Consider the following 24457-nt stretch of genomic DNA (forward strand, 5'->3'; position numbering starts at 1 on the left):
CCCCCCGGGAAATCACCCCCCCCCCGTGAAATTCCCCCCCCCACCGCCACGGGGATAACATCCCCCCCCCCAGGGAAATCACCCTCCCCGGGGAACTCACCCCCCGCCCCCGGGGAACTCACTCCCCCCCCCGGGGGAATCACCCCCCCTGGGAAATCACCCCCCACCCTGGGGAAATCACCCACCACCCCGGGGAAATCACCTCCCCCCCGGGGAATTCACCCCACCCAGGGAAATCACCCCCCCCCGGGGAACTCACCCCCCGCCCCCGGGGAAATCACCTCCCCCCCGGGGAATTCACCCCCCCCAGGGAAATCACCCCCCCCGGGGAACTCACCCCCCGCCCCCGGGGAAATCACCCCCCCTGGGGAACTTACCCCCCACCCCTGGGGAAATCAGCCCCCACCCCTGGGGAAATCACCCCCCCCGGGGAACTCACCCCCCGCCCCCGGGGAAATCACCCCCCCCCGGGGAACTTACCCCCCGCCCCCGGGGAAATCAGCCCCCACCCCCGGGGAAATCAGCCCCCACCCCTGGGGAAATCACCCCCCCCCGGGAAATCACCCCCCCCGGGGAAATCACCCCCTCCGGGGAAATCCCCCCCCCCGGGGAACTCACCCCCCGCCCCCGGGGAAATCACCCCCCCCCCCCGGGGAAATCACCCTGCCTGGGAACTCACCACCCCCCCCCCCGGGAACTCACTCCCCCCCCCGGGAAAATCTCCCCCCCCCGGGAAATCACCCCCCCCCCCTGTGAAATTCCCCCCCCACCGCCACGGGGATAACATCCCCCCCCCAGGGAAATCACCCTCCCCGGGGAACTCACCCCCCGCCCCCGGGGAACTCACTCCCCACCCCGGGGAACTCACCCCCCCCCGGGGAAATCACCCCCCCTGGGGAAAGCACCCCCCCGGGGAAATCACCCCCCACCCTGGGGAAATCATCCACCACCCCGGGGAAATCACCCCCCCCCGGGGAAATCACCCCCCCCCGGGGAAATCACCCCCCCTGGGGAAAGCACCCCCCCGGGGAAATCACCCCCCACCCTGGGGAAATCATCCACCACCCCGGGGAAATCACCCCCAGGGCCCCGGGGAAATCACCCCCCCCGGGGAAATCACCCCCCCTGGGGAAATCACCCACCACCCCGGGGAAATCCCCCCCCCCCGGGGAAATCCCCCCCCCCCGGGGAACTCACCACCCCCCCCCCGGGGAAATACCCCCCCCCCCCGGGGAAATCACCACCCCACCGGGAACTCACTCCCCCCCCCCCGGGGAAATCACCCCCCAGGGAAATCACCCCCCCCCAGGGAAATCACCCCCCCGGGGAAATCACCCCCCTGGGGAAATCACCCCCCCACCCCTGGGAAATCACCCCCCCCCCCGGAGAGATCACTCCCCCCCCCACCCCGGGGAAATATACACGTTTACCCATTCAGAATCCGATACCTTTGTACCGCCTTGCTGTCATCAGTTTGATATGATACACCGGATCCAAGATCAGTAATCGGTTTGATGAATGTTCTGACTGTGGACCATGTGGGCCCACGTTTGCAGTATGGGTCTCGCCACAATACCAGTTGATCTCCGGATCAGGGAGCAGAACATGGGTGAGAGTTCCCCCGGCCATCCATCCCGGGTGCTGAGCGTGTACTCAGCCTCGCTCGGGAATCTCTTCTTAAGTCCTCAATGGAACTCTCACCAGATGAAAGCTGGAGTGAATCAAGTGAGGTCTATCGACAAGCTTTGAGTCGCAGCCAAATGAAGGGAACTGGTCCTTGAGGCTGTCTATTGTCTTGTGTCTCGAGGCAGAGTTGGTCTTCTTGGAGCTGGAAACTACTGGAGCCAATTTTTATCTTCAGCCTGGAGGTTTGGGGCTCCCTCAGGTGGAGTGGCTGTGGGCTGCTCTGCCTCACAGTGACACAGCTTGGTGGGTGCCCTCCTAGCCATGCAAATAAACTCTTCCCGGCCATAGAAATAGGCCCCTCCGAACCATCCAAATAGACCCCTCCCAACCGTGGAAATAGGCCCCTCCCAACCGTGGAAATAGGCTCCTCCCAACTGTGGAAATAGGCCCCTCCCGACCATGCAAATAGGCCCCGCCCAACCATGCAAATAGGCCCCTCCCAACCATGCAAATAGGCCTGTCCCAACCATGCAAATAGGCCCGTCCCAACCATGCAAATAGACCCTTCCCAACCATGCAAATAGGCCCGTCCCAACCGTGGAAATAGGCCCCTCCCAACCATGCAAATAGGCCCCTCCCAACCATGCAAATAGGCCCGTCCCAACCATGCAAATAGGCCCCTCCAAACCATGCAAATAGGCCCCTGCCAACTGTGGAAATAGGCCCCTCCCAACAATGGAAATAAGCCCCTCTCAACCATAGAAACAAGCCCCACCCAATGGTGCAAATAGCCCCCTCCCAGCCATGCAAATAAGCCCCTCCTAACCATGCAAATAAGCCCCTCCCAACCATGCAAAAAAGCCCCTCCCAACCATGGAAATAAGTCCCTCCCAACCATGGAAATAAGCCCCTCCCAGCCATGCAAATAAGCCCCTTCTAACCATGCAAATAAGCCCCTCCCAACCATGCAAAAATGCCCCTCCCAACCATGGAAATAAGTCGCTCCCAACCATGGAAATAAGCCCCTCCCAGCCATGCAAATAAGTCCCTCCCAACCATGGAAATAAGCCCCTCCCAGCCATGCAAATAAGCCCCTCCTAACCATGCAAATAAGCCCCTCCCAACCATGCAAATAAGCCCCTCCCAACCATGCAAAAAAGCCCCTCCCAACCATGGAAATAAGTCCCTCCCAACCATGTAAATAAACCCCTCCCAACCATGCAAATAAGCCCTTCCCAACCATGTAAATAAACCACTCCCAACCGTGCAAATAAGCCCCTCCCAACCATGTAAATAAACCCCTCCCAACCATGGAAATAAGCCCCGCCCAACCATGCAAATAAGCCCCTCCCAACCATGGAAATAAGCCCCTTCCAACCGTGGAAATAAACCTCTCCCAAATATGCCAATAGGCCCCTCCCAGCCATGGATTAAGGCCATTCCGAGCTGGGATTGGGTGTCAGTGCCAGGATTTGGGGTGGGGACTCTGCCTATCCATACATTGTGGGAGCCCTGTCAGCAGAAAGGCCAAAGGATGAACACACCATCTCAGGGGACTAAGGATGGCACCTCTGCCCGCGTTGCCCAAATAAAATGGTAGGCTTGGGGCCTGCTCTGCCACTATTGCACCTGCAGATCAGCCCTACAGCAATATTGGGGACTGTGTCTCCAGTGGGTGGCCTGACCTGGAAATCAGGTTCGAAGTGGATGAATGAGCCGAAACGCAACACCTGGGACTCACCCATTAGTCGAGACTGGAAGATCCCACAGGAGGATAACGGAGGATCATTTTCATAATGCTTGGTCCCACCAGCCCTGCGGGGGATACTGCACGGAAAGTTTAAGTCTGGTCTGATATATTGACCTGAAACATGAAAACAATGTTGTCAGACATTTCTGCTTTATGGGCCTGAAATTCCAGTTACTTTGCTGTGTGGCAGGGCAGGATTTATGTGCGCTAATCTCTCCGGTTGAGCCAGAAAGTCCAGGGTTGAGCATCATTCTGGTGGTTGGCTGCAATAGGCTGGAAATAAAGGCAGGAAATGTTGGAAGTAATCAGCGGATAGGGCAGTATCTGTGGTGAGGGAAACAGAGTTAATGTTTCAGGTCGATGACCCTTCCTCATAACTGGCAAAAGTTACAGATGTAACGGGTTTAAAGTAAGTGCAGAGGCAGGGAAAGGGGTCGGTGGGCGCGGGGATAGGCTAGAATTGTCTTTGGGCATTTGGAAAATTCACGAGTTGGAAGAAGGTGGAGTCGCAACATTTATCGGCATAAAGAGGCAAAGATGTTTAACAGGAAACGGAAGATAAAGAGCAACGAATTCCACTGAAAGTGAGTTGGAGAATCCATTAGCTAAATAAGGCAGAGGAGGGAATGTTCGGCGTGAGTGCAGCAAGCCAGGAAACGGCTCTACCTGCAGCACGGAAAGAAGAGAGTCCAGCACAGAGCAGCTCTCAGGCAACCCTCGTGTCACAAGGTGGTTCATGATCTCACAAGAAGTACCTCAGAGATAAGCCCCTTGTCCCAACTCTTCCATCTTCCCCCAATGAGGTGCCACTGTGAGCAATATGTCCCATCGCCAGTCTGTTAGCTCAATCCCTCCATTTCACCTTCCCGCATATATGTCATGCTTTCTTTGTAAGTGTTACCTTTCAGATCCGTGTTCCTATATAGATGTTAATATTCCCCACTAATAGTTCAATAACTACTTGGAGACTGTTAGAATGTATAAGAAATAGGAGCAGGAGTCAGCCATTTGGCTCCACCATTCAATAAGATCATGGCTGATCTGATCATGGACTCAGCTCCACTTTCCTGCCCGCTCCCCATAACCCTTTACTCCCTTATCACTCAAAAATCTGTCTACCTCCATCTTAATTATATTCAATGACCCAGCCTCCACAGTTCTCTGGGGCAGAGAATTCCACAGATTTACAACCTTCTGAGAGAAGAAATTCCTCCTAATCTCAGTTTTAAATGGGCAGCCCCTTATTCTGAGACTATGTCCCCTAGTTTTAGTTTCCCCATCAGTGGAAATATCCTCTCTGCATCCAACTTGTGGAGCCCCCTCATAATCTTATGTTTCGATAAGATCACCTCTCATTCTGCTGAACTCCAATGTGTATAGGCCCAACCTACTTAACTTATCTTCATAAGACAACCCCTTCATCCCAAGAATCAACCTAGTGAACCCTCTCTGAACAGCCTCCAATGCAAGTATATACTTCTTTAAATACGGAGACCAAAACTGTACGCAGTACTCCAGGTGTGGCCTCACCAATACCCTGTACAGTTGTAGCAGGACTTCTCTGCTTTTATACTCCATCCCCCTTGCAATAAAGGCCAACATTCCATTTGCCTTCCTGATTACTTGCTGTACCTGCATACTAACTTTTTGTGTTTCATGCACAAGGATCCCCCAGGTCTCTCCGTACTGAACCACTTTGTAATTTTTCTCCATTTAAATTATAATTTGCTTTTCTATTATTTCTGCCAAAGTGGATAACCTCACATTTTCCCACATTATACTCCATCTGCCAAATTTTTGCCCACTCATTGAGCCTGTCTATATCCCTTTGCAGATTTGTTGTGTCCTCCTCACAATTTGCTTTCCCGCCCATCTTTGTATCATCAGCAAACTTGTCTACATTACACTTAGTCCCTTCATCCAAGTCATTAATATAGATTGTAAATAGTTGAGATCCCAGCACTGATCCCTGCGGCACCCCACTAGTTACTGTTTGCCAACCGGAAAATGACCCATTTATCCCGACTATCTGTTTTCTGTTAGTTAGCCAATCCTCTATCCATGCTAATATATTACCCCCAACCTCGTGAACTTTTATCTTTTGCAGTAACCTTTTATGTGACACCTTATCAAATGCCTTCTGGAAATCCAAATACACCACATCCACTGGTTCCCCCTTATCCACTCTGCTCGTTACATCCTCAAAGAATTCCAGCAAATTTGTCAAACACGATTTCCCTTTCATAAAACCATGCTGACTCTGCTTGGTTGAATTATGCTTTTCCAAATGTCCCGCTACTGCTTCCTTAATAATGGACTTCAGCATTTTCCCAGTTAGGTTAACTGGTCTATAATTTCCTGCTTTTTGTCTGCCTCCTTTTTTAAATAGGGGCTTTACATTTGCAGTTTTCCAATCCGCTGGGACCTCCCCAGAATCCAGGGAATTTCGGTATGATTACAACCAATGCATCCACTATCTCTGCAGCCACTTCTTTTAGGACCCTATAATGGAGGTCATCAGGTCCAGGGGACCCTAGGCTCTGAATTAACTGTGTCACTCTCCATCTTAATGAAGAATTCTACCATATTAACGTCACTCTTCCCCAAGGGGCCTCGCACAATAAGATTGCTAATTAATCCTCTCCCATTACACAAGACCCAGTCGAGGATGGCCTGCTCTCTAGTTGGTTCCTCGACATATTGGTCGAGAAAACCATCCCTAATACATTCTCGGAACTCCTCCTCCACAGTATTATTACCAGTTTGGTTAGCCCAGTCAATATGTAGATTAAAGTCACCCATGATAACTGCTATACCCTTATTGCACGCATCCCTAATTTCAAAAGGCTTTTGACAAGGTTCCACACAAGAGATTAGTGTGCAAAATTAAGGCACATGGTATTGGGGGTAATGTATTGACGTGGATCGAGAAATGGTTGGCAGACAGAAAGCAAAGAGTGGGAATAAACGGGTCCTTTTCAGAATGGCAGGCAGTGACTAGTGGGGTGCCGCAGGGCTCAGTGCTGGGACCCCAGCTCTTTACAATATACATTAATAATTTAGACGAAGGAATTGAATGTAATATCTCCAAGTTTGCAGATGACACTAAACTGGGTGGCGGTGTGAGCTGTGAGGAGGATGCTAAGAGGCTGCAGGGTGACTTGGACAGGTTAGGTGAGTGGGCAAATGCATGGCAGATGCAGTATAATGTGGATAAATGTGAGGTTATCCACTTCGGGGGCAAAAACAAGAAGGCAGACTATTATCTGAATGGTGACAGATTAGGAAAAGGGGAGGTGCAATGAGACCTGGATGTCATGGTACATCAGTCATTGAAGGTAGGCATGCAGGTATAGCAGGCAGTAAAGAAAGCAAATGGCATGCTGGCCTTCATAGCTAGGGGATTTGAGTATAGGAGCAGCAAGGTCTTACTGCAGTTGTACAGAGCCTTGGTGAGGCCTCACCTGGAATATTGTGTTCAGTTTTGGTCTCCTAATCTGAGGAAGGACGTGCTTGCTATTGAGGGAGTGCAGTGAAGGTTCACCAGACTGACATATGAGGAAAGACTGGATCGGCTAGGCTTATACTCACTGGATTTTGGAAGAATGAGAGGGGATCTCATAGAAACATATAAGATTCTGACGGGACTGGACAGGTTAGATGCGGGAAGAATGTTCCTGATGTTGGAGAAATCCAGAACCAGGGGACACAGTCTAAGGATAAGGGCTAAGCCATTTAGGACCGAGATGAGGAGAAACTTCTTCACTCAGAGAGTTGTGAACCTGTGGAATTCTCTGCCACATAAAGTTGTTGAGGCCAGTTTGTTGGACATATTCAAAAGGGAGTTAGATGTGGCCCTTACTGCTAAAGGGATCAGGGTGTATGGAGAGAAGGCTGGGGTGGGGTACTAAGGTTGAATGATCAGCCATGATCATATTGAATGGTGGTGCAGGCTCGAAGGGCCGAATGGCCTGGTCCTGCACCTATTTTCTATGTTTCTATATTTTTATGTTTAGGCCCGTTATTTTACCGAGTACTACTTCTTTAGTGATAGTGATTGTATAGTTATATACTTCCTCCCTTCCTATAGCCCCTTGATTATCCACTATTGGGATCTAACGTGAAGACCGATACAAAATATTTGTTCAAAGTCTGCCATTTCCCTGTTCTCCATTATTAATTCTCCAGTTTCATCCTCTAAGGGACCAACATTTACTTTTGCTACTCTTTTTCTTTTTATGTACCTGTAGAAACTCTTACTATTTGTTTTTATATTTCGTGCTGACAATTAAAATGATTTATTCTTCCTGCATGAGCAAATATTTCCTAATACCTGTGGCAACTGGGCCAGGACTACTCAGCAGCCGGGTATTAATCTATCCGGCACAAGAGACCATGGGGAATCTGGGAGATAACTTCACACAAACATTAGGAGATGGAAAGATGGCAGCTCCTTCACCCAATCGTGCAGAACATATGCATAGCTCAGATAGCAAGTATTGAGCGAAGACCCTTAAGTAAGTCGAAATCCAGGACTGACTACAGAAATCTGATCGCCTTTGTGAATCATGTTAGTTCAGGCAAAGCATCCAGCTTTAAAGATGCAGAAGTTGAGATACAAGGATTCTTCACATGCGGCACATCAAGCAGAAATTCCCCCACTCCATCATTCACAGAATTATTACATCATAGAATGACACGGCACAGGAGGAGGCCATACACCCCAGGGTACCTGTGCACATTCTCCCCATAAATAGTTCTCCAATGCACATTTGGAAGTTAATATTGGAACTTACATCCTGTGCCCTTGCTACTCTCGGTGCTTCTTCCAAGTGGTGTTCAGCATGGAGGAGTACTGATTCATCAGCTGAGGGAGGGTGGTGGGTGATAATCAGTAGGAAGTTTTCTTGCTCATGCTTGACCTGAAGCCCATGTGACTTCATGGGGTCCGGAGTCAATGTTGAGGATTCCCAGGACCACACCCTCCCGACTGTATCCCACTGTGCTGCCACCCCTGGTGGGTCTGTCCTGCCGGTGGGACAGGGAATACCCAGGGATGGTGATGGAGGAGGCTGGGACATTGACAGAAGGATATGATTCTGTGAGTATGACTATGTCCGGCTGTTGTGTGACCAGTCTGTGGGACAGCTCTCCCAATTTTGGTACAGTCCCCAGATGTTGGTGAGGAGGACTTTGCCGGGTCGACTGGGCTGGGTGTGCTGCTGTCGTGTCCGTAACTGGTGCCGAGGTCAATGCCGGGTGGTCCGTCCGGTTTTATTCTTATTGTTTGTTGTTTTGGTTTGGTACAACTGAGTGTCTCGCTGGGCCATTTCAGAGGGCAGTTAGGATTCAACCACATTGCTGTGGGTCTGGAGTCACATATAGGCCCAGACTGGTTAAGGGCGGCAGATTTCCTTCCCTGAAGGACATTAGAATTTTTGAATCATAGAATCAAAGAACGGTTACAGCACAGAAGGAGGCCATTCAGCCTATCGAGCCCGTGCCGGCTCTCTGCAAGAGCATTTCAGCCAGTCCCACTCCCCCGCCCTTTCCCCGGAGCCCTATCATTTTGCCCTTCGGGTACTTATCCAACTCCCTTTTGAAAGCCACGATTGAATCTGCCTCCACCACCCTCTCAGGCAGCGCATTCCAGATCCTAACCACTCGCTGCGTAAAACATTTTTCCTCATGTCATGTTTGGTTCTTCTGCCAATCATCTTAAATCTGTGTCCTCTGGTTCTCGACCCTTCCACCAATGGGAACAGTTTCTCTCTATCTACTCTGTCCAGACCCCTCATGATTTTGAAAACCTCGATCAAATCTCCTCTCAACCTTCTCTGCTCTAACATAGAAACATAGAAAATAGGTGCGGGAGTAGGCCATTCAGCCCTTCGAGTCTGCACCACCATTCAATAAGATCATGGCTGATCATTCCCTCAGTACCCCTTTCCTGCTTTCTCTCCATACCCCTTGATCCCTTTAGCTGTAAGAGCCATATCTACCTCCCTCTTGAATATATCCAACGAACTGGCATCAACAACTCTCTGCGGTAGGGAATTCCACAGGTTAACAACTCTCTGAGTGAAGACGTTTCTCCTCATCTCAGTCCTAAATGGCCTACCCCTTTTCCTAAGACTATGTCCCCTGGTTCTGGACTTCCTCAACATCGGGAACATTCTACATGCATCTAACCTGTCCCATCCCGTCAGAATCTTATATCTTTCTATGAGATCCCCTCTCATCCTTCGAAACTCCAATGTATAAAGGCCCAGTTGGTCCAGTCTCTCCTCATATATCAGTCCTGCTTTCCCGGGAATCAGTCTGGTGAACCTTCGCTGCACTCCCTCAATAGCAAAACGTCCTTCCTCAGATTAGGAGACCAAAACTGAACACAATATTCCAGGTGAGGCCTCACTAAGGCCCTGTACAACTGCAGTAAGACTTCCCTGCTCCTATACTCAAATCCTCCAGCTATGAAGGCCAACATACCATTTGCCTTCTTCACCGCCTGCTGTACCTGTATGCCAACTTTCAATGACTGATGTACCATGACACCCATATCTCGTTGCACCTCCCCTTTTCCTAATCTGCTGCCATTCAGATAATATTCTGTCTTCGCATTTTTGCCCCCAAAGTGGATAACCTCACATTTATCCACATTATACTGCATCTGCCATGCATTTGCCCACTCACCTAACCTGTCCAAGTCACCCTGCAGCCTCTTAACGTCCCCCTCATAGCTCACACTGCCACCCAGTTTAGTGTCATCTGCAAACTTGGAGATATTACACTCAATTCCTTCATCCAAATCATTGATGTATATTGTGAAAAGCTGGGGTCCCAGCACTGAGCCCTGCGGCACTCCAGTAGTCACTGCCTGTCATTCTGAAAAGGACCCGTTTATCCCGACTCTCTGCTTCCTGTCTGCCAACCAGTTCTCTATCCATGTCAGTATATTACCCCCAATACCATGTGCTTTGATTTTGCACACCAATCTCTTGTGTGGGACCTTGTCAAAAACCTTTTGAAAGTCTAAATACACCACATCCACTGGTTCTCCCTTGTCCACTCTACTAGTTACATCCTCACAGAATTCCAGAAGATTTGTCAAGCATGATTTCCCCTTGATAAATCCATGCTGACTTGGACCGATCCTGTCACTGCTTTCCAAATGTGCTGCTATTTCATCGTTAATAATTGATTCCAACATTTTCCTCACTACTGATATCAGGCTAACCGGTCTATAATTACGTGCTTTCTTTCTCCCTCCCTTTTTAAACAGTGGTGTTACATTAGCTACCCTCCAGTACATAGGAACTGATCCGGAGTTGATAGACTGTTGGAAAATGATCACCAATGCATCTACTATTTCTGGGGCCACTTCCTTAAGTACTTTGGGATGCAGACTATCAGGCCCCGGGGATTTATCGGCCTTCAATCCCATCAATTTCCCGAACACAATTTCCTGCCTAATAAGGATTTCCTTCAGTTGCTCCTTCTCACTAGACCCTCGGTCCCCTGGTACTTCTGGAAGGTTATTTGTGTCTTCCTTCATGAAGACAGAACCAAAGTATTTGTTCAATTGGTCTGCCATTTCTTTGTTTCCCATTATAAATTCACCTGAATCCGACTGCAAGGGACCTACATTTGTCTTCATTAATCTTTTTCTCTTCACTTATCTATAGAAGCTTTTGCAGTCAGTTTTTATGTTCCCGGCAAGCTTCTTCTCGTACTCTATTTTCCCCCTCCTAATTAAATCCTTTGTCCTCCTCTGCTGAATTCTAAATTTCTCCCAGTCCTCAGGTTTGTTGCTTTTTCTGGCCAATTTATATGCCTCTTCTTTGGATTTAACACTATCCTTAATTTCCCTTGTTAGCCACGGTTTAGCCACCTTCCCAATTTTATTTTTACTCCAGACAGGGATGTACAATTGCTGAAGTTCATCCATGTGATCTTTAAATGTTTGCCATTGCTTATCCACCGTCAACCCTTTAAGTCTCATATGCCAGTCTATTCTAGCCAATTCACGCCTCAAACCATCGAAGTTACCCTTCCTTAAGTTCAGGACCCTAGTTTCTGAATTAACTGTGTCACTCTCCATCTTAATAAAGAATTCTACCATGTTATGGTCACTCTTCCCCAAGGGTCTCGCACAACAAGATTGCTAATTAGTCCTTTCTCATTACACATCACCCAGTCTAGGATGGCCAGCTCCCTCGTTGATTCCTCGACATATTGGTCAAGAAAACCATCCCTAATACACTCCAGGAAATCCTCCTCCACCGCATTGCTACCAGTTTGGTTAGCCCAATCAATATGTAGATTAAAGTCACGCATGATAACTGCTGTACCTTTATTGCATACATCCCTAATTTCTTGTTTGGTGTTGTCCCCAACCTCACTACTACTGTTTGGTGGTCTGTACACAATTCCCACTCGCGTTTTCTGCCCCTTGGTGTTCCGTAGCTCCACCCATACAGATTCCACATCATCCAAGCTAATGTCCTTTCTTACTATTGCATTCATTTCCTCCTTAACCAGCAATGCCACCCCGCCTCCTTTTACTTTCTGTCTATCCTTCCTAAATGTTGAATACCCCTGGATGTTGAGTTTCCAGCCTTGGTCACCCTGGAGCCATGTTTCCGTGATGCCAATTATATCATACCCGTTAACTGCTGTCTGCCTTATTCCAAATATTCCTCGCACTGAGGCACAGAGCCTTTAGGCTTGTCTTTCTAACACACTTTGCCCCTTTAGAATTTTGCTGTAATGTGGCCCTTTTTGCTGTTTGCCTTGGTTTTCTCTGTCCTCCACTTTTACTTTTCTTCTTTCTATCTTTTGGTTCTGCCCCATTCTACTTCCCTCTGTCTCCCTGCATAGTTTCCCATCCCCCTGCCATATTAGTTTAACTCCTTCTGAACAGCACTAGCAAACATTCCCCCTCGGACATTGGTTCCGGTCCTGCCCAGGTGCAGACCGTCCGGTTTGTACTGGTCCCACCTCCCCCAGAACCGGTTCCAATGTCCCAGGAATTTGAATCCCTCCCTTGTGCATCACTCTTCAAGCCACATATTCATCTGAGCTATCCTGCGATTCCTACTCTGGCCAACACGTGGCACTGGTAGCAATCCTGAGATTAGTACTTTTGAGGTCCTACTTTTTAATTTAGCTCCTAGCTCCCTAAATTCGTCTCGTAGGACCTCATCCCGTTTTTTACCTATATCGTTGGTACCTATATGCACCACGACAACTGGCTGTTCACCCTCCCTTTTCAGAATGTCCTGCACCCGCTCCGAGACATCCTTGACCTAACGAGAACAACTCCAGTTTCTCCGGTCTACCCACGTAACTGAAATCCCTCATCCCTGGAACCATTCTCGCAAATTTTTGCTGCACCCTCTCCAAGGCCTTCACATCCTTCCTAAAGTGTGGTGCTCAGAATTGGACACGATACTCCAGTTGAGGCCGAACCAGTGTTTTATACAGGTCCATCATAACTTCCTTGTTTTTGTACTCTGTGCCTCTATTTATGAAGCCCAGGATCCCGTAAGCTTTTTTATCCGCTTTCTCAATGAGGGCAGTGTGGTTGATGGACTTTCAAAAGGTGTTTGATAAAATACCACATAATAGACTTTTTGGTAAAATAAAAGCCCATGGGATTGAAGAGGCAGTGGCTGTGTGGATACAGAACTGGCTAAGGGACAGGGAGCAGAGAGTAGAGGTGAACGGTTGTTTTTCAGACTGCAGGGTGGTGCCCCCAGGGATCAGTGTTGGGACCACTGCTCTGTTTAAGATATATCAGTGACCAGGACTTGGGTATACAGGGCATCATTTCAAAGTTTGCAGATGACACAAAACTCATAAATGTAGTAAACAATGAGGAGAATGGTAACAGACCTCCAGAGAACAGAGACAGACTGGGGAAATGGGCCGACACGCGGCAGTCAGTCACTTTCATAGGGAGTACCACACTTCAGGAAGGATGACAAGGCCTGGGAGAGCGTGCAGAGGAGATTAACCAGAACGGTTCCAGGGATGTGGAGAGATTGGAGAAGCTGGGATTGTTCTCCTTAGAGCAGAGAACGTTAAGAGGAGATTTCCATCCTTAAGTGACATCAGCACAAGGGAAGGAGCTGATTGGTGAGTGCAACAACAACTTGTATTTATATAGCGCCTTTAACGTAGTGAAACGTTCCAAGGAGCTTCACAGGAGTATTATGTGATAAAAATTTGACACCGAGCCGCATAAGTAGAATTAGCACAGGTGACCAAAGAGGGAGGTTTTAAGGAACGTCTTGAACGAGGAAAGAGAGGTAGAGAGGCGGAGAGGGTTAGGCAGGGAGTTCCAGAGCTTGAGGCCCAGGTAACAGAAGGTACAGCCACCGATGGTGGAGCGTTTATAATCAGGGATGCTCAGGAGGGCAGAAATAGAGGAGCGCAGATATCTCGGTGTGTTGGAGGGGCTGGAGGAGATTACAGAGATAGGGAAGGGCGAGGGCCATGGAGGGATTTGTAAACAAGGATGAGAATTTTGAAATCGAGGCGTTGCTTAACCGGGAGCCAATGTAGGTCAGCGAGCACAGGGGGTGAGCGGGACTTGGTGCGAGTTAGGACAGGGGCAGCAGAGTTTTGGATGGCCTCTAGTTTACGTAGGGTAGAATGTAGGAGGCCAGCCAGGAGTGCGCTGGAATAGTCAAGTGTAGAGATAATAAAGGCATGGATGAGGGTTTCAGCAGCGGATGAGCCGAGGCAGGGACGGAGACGGGCGATGTTACAGAGATGGAAATAGTCAGTCTTAGTTATACTGCTGATATGTGGCCGGACCTCATTTCAGGTCAAATATGACACCTGGGTTGTGAACAGTCTGGTTCAGCCTCAGACAGATGTTGGAGAGAGGGATGGAGTCAGTGGTTAGGGAACGCAGTTTGTGGCGGGGACCATAAACAATGGCCTCGGTCTTCCCAATATTTAATTGGAGAAAATTTCTGCTCATCCAGAACTGGACAAGCAGTCTGACAATTTAGACACCGAGGAGGGGTCGAGAGAAGTGGTGGTGAGGTAGAGCTGGATGTCGTCAGCGTACATGTGGAAACTGATTCCGTGTTTTCGAATGATGTCGCCGAGGGGCAGCATATAGATGAGAAATAGGAGGGGACCAAGGACAGATCCTTAGGGAACACCAGAGGTAACGATGCGGGGGTGGGAAGAGAAGCTGTTGCAGGTGATTCCCTGGCTACGATTAGGTAGATAAGAATGGAACCAGGCGAGTGCAGTCCCACCCAGCTGAACTATGGTGGGGAGGTGTTGGAGGAGGATGGAGTGGCCAACCGTGTCAAAGGCTGCAGACAGGTCCAGGAGTAGTAGCTGGTGATTGGTCTTTTTTTAAGTCTTGAGTTTATTTCTATTAAGTTAGTTAAAAGTCTGTTAGATAGAGGCATGGCAGGGCACCTCAGTCCCGTGGAACGCACATCTTGTGCCATGTGGGAACTCCAGAACGCTTTCCGTGTCTTGGACAACCACGTGTGCAGGAAGTGTTGTCAGCTGGAGGAACTCAAGCTCCGGGTTTTTGCAGCTTGAGCAGCAGTTGGCATTACCGCGGTGCATTGGTGAGGCTGAGAGCTTCGTGGATGGCATGTTTCAGGAGGTGTTCACCCCACAGCATAAGGGTGTGCAGGCAGAGAGAGAATGGGTGACCGTCAGACAGACAAGGAGGAACTAAGCAGGTAGTGCAGGAGTCACTGAGTGTATCTCACTCTCCAACCAGTGTTCAGTACTGAATACTGGGGAGGGTGATAGTTCCTCTGGGGAGTGCAGCCAGAGCCAAGTCCACAGCATCACGGGTGGCTCAGCGGTGAGGGGGGAGATTGGGAAACCAATAGTGATAGGGGAGTTGATAGTTAAGGGAACAGACAGGGATTGCTGGGGCCACAGACATGACTCCAGGATGGTATGTTGCCTCCCTGGTGCCAGGGTCAAGGATGTCACTGAACGGCTGCAGGGCATTCTGGGGGCAGCGGGTGAACAGTCAGAGGCTGTGGTCTATATTGGGAGCAACGATGTAGGCTAAAAGACGTATTGGGTCCTACAGACAGATTTTAGGGAGCAAGGAAGGATATTAACAAGCAGGACCTCAAAGGTAGTAATCTCCGGATTACTCCCTGAGCCACGAGCGAGTACAGAAATAGGAGGATAGACTGCAGAGATTGTGCAGGCGGGAGGGCTTTAGATTCCTGAGGCATTGGGACCGTTTCTGGGGGAGGTGGGACCTGTACAAGCCAGACGGGTTGCACCTCAACAGAGCCAGGACCAATGTCCTCGTGGGGGGGGGTTTGCTAGTGCTGTTGGAGAGGGTTTAAACTAGCTTGGCAGGGAGATGGGAACCAGGATACAGCATTAAAAAGGAGAGACAAAGGGCACAAAGGACTGGCAGAGACAGGGAGCACTAGAGTAAGAAATAGCAAGGTATTAGGTGGGGTCAGACTGAGAGAGAACACAGGATGGTCCAAGATAGGACTACAGTGCATGTGTGCAAACACACGAAGCGTGGTAAATAAGCTTGGTGAGCTGCAGGCGCAAATAGTCACATGGGAATATCATCATCATCATAGGCGGTCCCTCGAGTCGAAGATGACCCGCTTCAACGCCAAAAAGTTCACAGGTGTTTCAATGAAGGACCTAATATTCCAGATCCCGAACTACATGTTGAAGGGTGGAAGATGCCTGTGCGTGGATTTTTTTAACGTGTGGTGGCCGTTGCACACGGGGCTTAACAGAGCTAGGTCTTGGTCCAGTGGCAAGGGTTAACCAGGACGACTGGAGACCTGCTGTACTGCACGGACCTAGTGCGCACACATATCGCAGTGTGGGCTGGCCCGTGCTGCCCCTGGGCCCCTGGGCCCCTGGCCCCGAACTCGCGCCTCTCCTGGGCCCCGATCACATCGCTCTACAATCTCTCGCCGCTCCTTCGCCCTGACCTCGCCGCTCCTGCTGTATCTGCCCACGCTCCAATCACCGACCTGGAGTTCTCCTCTGGACCTGGTAAAGCATTGAGCGTAAAGCATGGGAATATGATAACGTGATGATAACGGAAACCTGACTCGAAAAAAGGCAGGATTGGGTACTAAATATTCCTGGATATAGGGTGTTCAGGGAGACGGTGGGGCAATATTGGTTAAGGAGCATGTTACAGAGCTGGAGAGAGAGGATGTCCTGAAGGGGTCAAGGACAGAATCTATTTGGATAAAATGGAGAAACAATAGAGGGGCCGTTACACTCGGTGTATTCTATAGACCACCAACTAGTGGGAATATACGGAGGAGCAAATTACAGAGAGATGTAAGAACTATCGAGTAATGATAATGGGGGACTTCAACTATCCTAATATAGTCTGGGATAGTAATAGTGTAAAGGGCAGAGAGGGGGAAGAATTTCTGAAGTGTGTTCAGGAGAAACTTCTTGTTCAGTACGTTTCCGGCCCGACGAGGAAGGAGGCATTGCTGGATCTGGTTCTGGGGAATGAGGTGGGTCAAGTGGACCAAGTGTCAGTCGGGGAACATTTAGGGAATAGTGATCATAGTGTCATAAGATTTAGATTAGCTATGGAAAAGGACAGGGAACAATCTAGAGTCAAATTACTTAATTGGAGGAAAGCCAATTTCAGTGGGTTGAGAATGGATTCGGCCCGGGTAAACTGGAATCAAAGATTGGCAGGCAAACCTGTAATCAAACAATGGGCGGCCTTTAAAGAGGAGACGGTTCGGGTACAGTCGAGGTCATGAGGGGGAAAGGTGGGGCAACTAAAGCCAGAGCTCCCTGGATTATGAAAGAGAGAGAGTGAGATGAAGCAGAAAAAGAGAGTGTATGACAATGCCAGGTTGAGAATACAGGTGAGAATCAGGCTGAATATAGAAAGTTCAGAGGGGGCTCCCGCCCTAACCGCACTGCGGGAACACCTTCACCACACGGACTGCAGCGACTCAAGAACGCGGTTCACCACCACCTTCTCAAGGGGCAATTAGGGATGGGCAAAAAATGCCGGCCTGGCCAGCGACGCCCACATCGCACGATATTTTTTAAAATGATTAGGTAAATAGTGAATGCTTGTGGTCACTGCAGCCAGTGGGCAGGACATTAAAGAGAATATTGAGGGTAACATAAATGAAGTAATTTGCTGCCACTCTGTCGTGAGCTTTCTTTGAGATTAATGGAGAAACTTCCATTCTTCGCCTGAAACATACCTTGTGCGCTGGTGCACTGTGCTAGCCAAGCCTTGCCGAACACCACATCGACCCGCTCCCCGTGTCGCAGGGCAAGGACCCACCTCCTGGAGGACGCAGCCTCCACCAGCTGCAAGAGGCAATGACAGACTTAAAAATGACCATTTCAATAAGGACCATGCGAGTCAGTGATTCACTATTAAACCTGCTCGTCAGGAAATGTCAGCAATAAAAACAACTAGCTTCCTGAGCTCGCACAATTTGAGTAAAACTTTTATATGAACATTTAAAATCTAATGTATTTTACTATGTAAACAATAACTAGACTCCTGGCCAATAGCTGGTGATTTAACACCTTGTCCTTCATCACACTCACATCTCAGTGGCCAAAGTTTCCCGCTCCTGGTCCTGCTCCTGGTCCTGATCCTGCTCCTGGTCCTGGTCCTGCTCCTGCTCCTGCTCCTGCTCTTGGTCCTGATCCTGCTCCCGCTCCTGCTCCTGGTCCTGATCCTGCTCCTGCTCCTGCTCCTGGTCCTGCTCCTGATCCTGCTCCTGATCCTGATCCTGCTTCTGCTCCTGGTCCTGCTCCTGATCCTGCTCCTGGTCCTGCTCCTGATCCGAATCCTGCTTCTGGTCCTGCTCCTGGTCCTGATCCTGGTTCAGCTCCTGATCCTGCTCCTGGACCTGCTCCTGATCCTGCTCCTGGACCTGCTCCTGATCCTGCTTTTGCTCCTGGTCCTGCTCCTGGTCCTGCTCCTGGTCCCGCTCCTGCTCCTGATCCTGGTCCAGCTCCTGATCCTGCTCCTGCTCCCACTCCTGCTCATGATCCTGCTCCTGGTCCTGCTTCTGCTCCTGGTCCTGCTCCTGCTCCTGCTCCTGTTCCCGCTCCCGCTCATGATCCTACTCCTGGTCCTGCTCCTGATCCTGATCCTGCTTCTGCTCCTGGTCCTGCTCTTGATCCCGCTCCTGATCCTGCTCCTGGTCCTGCTCCTGATCCTGATCCTGCTTCTGCTCCTGGTCCCGCTCCTGATCCTGCTCCTGGTCCTGCTCCTGGTCCTGCTCCTGATCCTGATCCTGCTTCTGCTCCTGATCCTGCTCCTGATCCTGCTCCTGGTCCTGATCCTGCTTCTGCTCCTGGTCCCGCTCCTGGTCCCGCTCCTGCTCCTGATCCTGGTCCCGCTCCTGCTCTTGGTCTTGCTATAATTACCTTGAGGCCCCTGGTGCTGGTCCTGCCTTTAACCTCTGCTCCAGTGGGGAGGTGGATATTTTTCCAACCCCCCCTTGTGCTTTGCTGGAACACTCCCGACAATTTCTAGCCCCTTGTTGCTGCCTCTTCCCAGGACCGTGGGCCGCAACCCACCCACACAATCCCGCTCCCAGCTCTGCTTGGTCTTGCTAACAAGGAGGAAGCTGCTGTCCCACTAGGAATAATCTCGTCTCAGTGTTTGCCAAACAGAATCGCGTGCATTATATTCCTGCCATTAATCTTTTTGATGGGGAATATGAGATTGAGATACCTTGTTAAAAGCAGTTATCTTGCCCTACAGGATTTGACGTGTGGGCAGTACTGCTCTATTTGTGATAGGACAAGCCTGCTCTGATTTGTCAATGGGTCCATTGAGATTTCAAGTCACCCAATAGCGACTTTGTGTAACTGTCCATATAATGTGGATAGTTGCAGAGGGGCCGAGTGAACTTCTGGTCCCACAGGCCACGTGGCACAGCAATTCATACTGTTCCTGCCTTTCATCAACATCCTGGGTGTCACTTTATGCCGTCATGTGGAGGTCAGAATGGCCACAATCAATAATATAGCAAATAGAATCCTAACTGCTAGTGTACAATGTGTCGCTGGTCTGTGCTGCTGTGACGACCCACATGACCGTAAATATTAATCATGTGGGCCCAACACCCCATTCTTCCCCGTGGTCACACGTCTCCTGGTGAACTGACTGCACGATTAGTCGCTGCACTATTCTCCTTTGTAACAGCCTGAAACGGTGACATGCAACACGCTCCCAAGCCCCAGCAGTAAGATCAGGCCAGAGGCACAAAGACACACATTCCCAGGGAACGTCTGTTATTTCAAGTTGTGACTCTGCTGCATTGCCAAAATATGTAGAATAATTCTTCATTAAATCATGAACAGTATGAAAATGCAGCCTCAAAATGTATAATCTCCTGTGGCCCCATCTCCAACACTCTCCCCACTCACTGCCGCCTGTCCGGGCTTTAACCAATCATTCCGCCCTTCCCCACCTTCTGTTTCCCACTGAAATACAAATTTGCTTCCTCCCCTACCTATTCCTCCCTTACGCTATCAAATTCAACGTCTCATTTATAAGAGCTGTATCTGTTGTTTATTTTGACATCCAGTTCAGTTCCCCAAAATCAACTAAAATTGATGTCCTGCTGCGAAGTCTCCTCAATGTCTCTGAGCCCCCCTCCCCCAGCCTCCTCCCCGCTCCCGGCCTCCCTCCCTCCCGCACTGGGAGGCTGATTTAATATAACAAGGGGTTCCTGACAGGCCTCGCGACCCCCGGTAAACGTGGTAGCAGTAGGGTCACACACGGTGTGTCGGGGATCGGGGGGACACGGTGTGTTGGGGATCGGGGGACACGGTGTGTTGGGGATCGGGGGGACACGGTGTGTTGGGGATCGGGGGGACACGGTGTGTCGGGGATCGGGGGGACACGGTGTGTTGGGGATCGGGGGACACGGTGTGTCGGGGATCGGGGGGACACGGTGTGTTGGGGATCGGGGGGACACGGTGTGTTGGGGATCGGGGGACACGGTGTTTTGGGGATCGGGGGGACACGGTGTGTTGGGGATCGGGGGACACGGTGTTTTGGGGATCGGGGGGACACGGTGTGTTGGGGATCGGGGGACACGGTGTGTCGGGGATCGGGGGGACACGGTGTGTTGGGGATCGGGGGACACGGTGTGTTGGGGATCGGGGGGACACGGTGTGTTGGGGATCGGGGAGACACGGTGTGTTGGGGATCGGGGAGACACGGTGTGTTGGGGATCGGGGGGACACGGTGTGTTGGGGATCGGGGGACACGGTGTGTTGGGGATCGGGGGGACACGGTGTGTTGGGGATCGGGGGGACACGGTGTGTTGGGGATCGGGGGGACACGGTGTGTTGGGGATCGGGGGGGACACGGTGTGTTGGGGATCGGGGGACACGGTGTGTCGGGGATCGGGGGGACACGGTGTGTTGGAGATCGGGGGGACACGGTGTGTCGGGGATCGGGGGGACACGGTGTGTTGGGGATCGGGGGGGACACGGTGTGTGGGGGATCGGGGGGGACACGGTGTGTGGGGGATCGGGGGGACACGGTGTGTGGGGGATCGGGGGGACACGGTGTGTTGGGGATCGGGGGACACGGTGTGTTGGGGATCGGGGGGACACGGTGTGTTGGGGATTGGGGGACACGGTGTGTTGGGGATCGGGGGACACGGTGTGTTGGGGATCGGGGGACACGGTGTGTGGGGGATCGGGGGGACACGGTGTGTTGGGGATCGGGGGACACGGTGTGTTGGGGATCGGGGGGACACGGTGTGTTGGGGATCGGGGGACACGGTGTGTTGGGGATCGGGGGGACACGGTGTGTTGGGGATCGGGGGGACACGGTGTGTCGGAGATTGGGGGACATGGTGTGTTGGGGATCGGGGGGACACGATGTGTGGGGGATCGGGGGGACACGGTGTGTTGGGGATCGGGGGGACACGGTGTGACGGAGATCGGGGGACATGGTGTGTTGGGGATCGGGGGGACACGGTGTGTTGGGGATCGGGGGACACGGTGTGTTGGGGATCGGGGGACACGGTGTGTTGGGGATCAGTGGACACGGTGTGTCGGGGATCGGGGGACACGGTGTGTTGGGGATCGGGGGGACACGGTGTGTTGGGGATCGGGGGGAAACGGTGTGTCGGGGATCGGGGGGAAACGGTGTGTTGGGGATCGGGGGGACACGGTGTGTTGGGGGGGACACGGTGTGTTGGAGATCGGGGGGACACGGTGTGTTGAGGATCGGGGGGACACGGTGTGTTGGGGATCGGGGGGACACGGTGTGTTGGGGATCGGGGGACACGGTGTGTTGGGGATCGGGGGACATGGTGTGTTGGGGATCGCGGGACACGGTGTGTTGGGGATCGCGGGACACGGTGTGTCGGGGATCGGGGGACACGGTGTGTTGGGGATCGGGGGGACACGGTGTGTCGGGGATCGGGGGGAAACGGTGTGTCGGGGATCGAGGGGAAACGGTGTGTTGGGGATCGGGGGACACGGTGTGTTGGGGGGGACACGGTGTGTTGGAGATCGGGGGGACACGGTGTGTTGAGGATCGGGGGGACACGGTGTGTTGGGGATCGGGGGGACACGGTGTGTTGGGGATCGGGGGACACGGTGTGTTGGTGATCGGGGGGACACGGTGTGTCGGGGATCGGGGGGACACGGTGTGTCGGGGATCGGGGGACACGGTGTGTTGAGGATCGGGGGGACACGGTGTGTTGGGGATCGGGGGGACACGGTGTGTTGGGGATCGGGGGACACGGTGTGTTGGTGATCGGGGGGACACGGTGTGTCGGGGATCGGGGGGACACGGTGTGTTGGGGATCGGGGGGACACGGTGTGTTGGGGATCGGGGAGACACGGTGTGTTGGGGATCGGGGAGACACGGTGTGTTGGGGATCGGGGGGACACGGTGTGTTGGGGATCGGGGGACACGGTGTGTTGGGGATCGGGGGGACACGGTGTGTTGGGGATCGGGGGGACACGGTGTGTTGGGGATCGGGGGGACACGGTGTGTTGGGGATCGGGGGGACACGGTGTGTTGGGGATCGGGGGGGACACGGTGTGTTGGGAATCGGGGACACGGTGTGTCGGGGATCGGGGGGACACGGTGTGTTGGGGATCGGGGGGACACGGTGTGTTGGGGATCGGGGGGACACGGTGTGTTGGGGATCGGGGGGACACGGTGTGTCGGGGATCGGGGGGACACGGTGTGTTGGGAATCGGGGACACGGTGTGTCGGGGATCGGGGGGACACGGTGTGTTGGGGATCGGGGGGACACGGTGTGTCGGGGATCGGGGGGACACGGTGTGTTGGGGATCGGGGGGACACGGTGTGTTGGGGATCGGGGGGACACGGTGTGTTGGGAATCGGGGACACGGTGTGTCGGGGATCGGGGGACACGGTGTGTTGGGGATCGGGGGGACCCGGTGTGTTGGGGATCGGGGGGCCACGGTGTGTTGGGGATCGGGGGGACCCGGTGTGTTGGGGATCGGGGGGACACGGTGTGTTGGGGATCGGGGGACACGGTGTGTTGGGGGGACACGGTGTGTTGGGGATCGGGGGACACGGTGTGTCGGGGATCGGGGGACACGGTGTGTTGGGGATCGCGGGGACACGGTGTGTTGGGGATCGGGGGACACGGTGTGTTGGGGATCGGGGGGACACGGTGTGTTGGGGATCGGGGGACACGGTGTGTTGGGGATCGGGGGGACACGGTGTGTTGGGGATCGGGGGCACACGGTGTGTCGGAGATCTGGGGGACACGGTGTGTTGGGGATCGGGGACACGGTGTGTTGGGGGGCACACGGTGTGTCGCGGATCGGGGGGTCACGGTGTGTCGGGGATCGGGGGGACACGGTGTGTTGGGGGGCACACGGTGTATTGGGGGCGACACGGTGTGTTGGGGGGGACACGGTGTGTTGGGGATCGGGGGACACGGTGTGTTGGGGGGCACACGGTGTATTGGGGGGACACGGTGTGTTGGGGGGCACGCGGTGTATTGGGGGGACACGGTGTGTTGGGGGACACACGGTGTATTGGGGGGGACACGGTGTGGTCGGGGGGACACGGTGTGTTGGGGATCGGGGGACACGGTGTGTTGGGGGGCACACGGTGTATTGGGGGGGACACGGTGTGTTGGGGGGGACACGGTGTGTTGGGGATCGGGGGACACGGTGTGTTGGGGGCACACGGTGTGTTGGGGGACACGGTGTGTTGGGGGGCACACGGTGTATTGGGGGGGACACGGTGTGTTGGGGGGGACACGGTGTGTTGGGGGGACACGGTGTGTTGGGGGGCACACGGTGTATTGGGGGGGACACGGTGTGTTGGGGGGCACACGGTGTATTGGGGGACACACGGTGTGTTGGGGGACACGGTGTGTTGGGGATCGGGGGGACACGGTGTGTTGGGGGGGACACGGTGTGTTGGGGATCGGGGGGACACGGTGTGTTGGGGGGGACACGGTGTGTTGGGGATCGGGGGGACACGGTGTGTTGGGGGGGACACGGTGTGTTGGGGATCGGGGGACACGGTGTGTTGGGGGACACACGGTGTGTTGGGGGACACACGGTGTGTTGGGGGACACACGGTGTGTTGGGGGACACACGGTGTATTGGGGGGGACACGGTGTGTTGGGGGGCACACGGTGTGTTGGGGGACACACGGTGTGTTGGGGGACACACGGTGTGTTGGGGGACACACGGTGTGTTGGGGGGGACACGGTGTGTTGGGGGACACACGGTGTGTTGGGGATCGGGGGACACGATGTGTTGGGGATCGCGGGACACGGTGTGTCGGGGATCGGGGGACACGGTGTGTTGGGGATCGGGGGACACGGTGTGTTGGGGGGCACATGGTGTGTCGCGGATCGGGGGACACGGTGTGTTGGGGGGACACACGATGTGTTGGGGGGGACACGTTGTGTTGAGGGGCACACGGTGTGTTGGGGATCGGGGGACACGGTGTGTTGGGGATCGCGGGACACGGTGTGTCGGGGATCGGGGGACACAGTGTGTTGGGGATCGGGGGGACACGGTGTGTTGGGGATCGGGGGACACGGTGTG

At 52.9% G+C, this 24457-nt stretch overlaps 1 protein-coding gene across 1 annotated transcript in view; it reads right to left on the reverse strand.

Moving 5' to 3' along the window:
* LOC139275516 (ubiquitin-associated and SH3 domain-containing protein A-like) overlaps positions 1–24457 on the reverse strand; it is a 156540-nt gene that overhangs the window by 10078 nt on the left and 122005 nt on the right. The window contains exons 8-9 of the mRNA XM_070892687.1: positions 17614–17722; positions 3312–3490 (exon numbers count right to left, since the gene is read on the reverse strand). Coding sequence (XP_070748788.1) covers positions 3312–3490; positions 17614–17722 — 288 coding nt within the window. The remainder of the gene's footprint in view (positions 1–3311; positions 3491–17613; positions 17723–24457) is intronic.

The sequence above is a fragment of the Pristiophorus japonicus genome, chromosome 11, assembly GCF_044704955.1.
Source record: "Pristiophorus japonicus isolate sPriJap1 chromosome 11, sPriJap1.hap1, whole genome shotgun sequence".
NCBI lineage: Eukaryota > Metazoa > Chordata > Chondrichthyes > Pristiophoridae > Pristiophorus > Pristiophorus japonicus.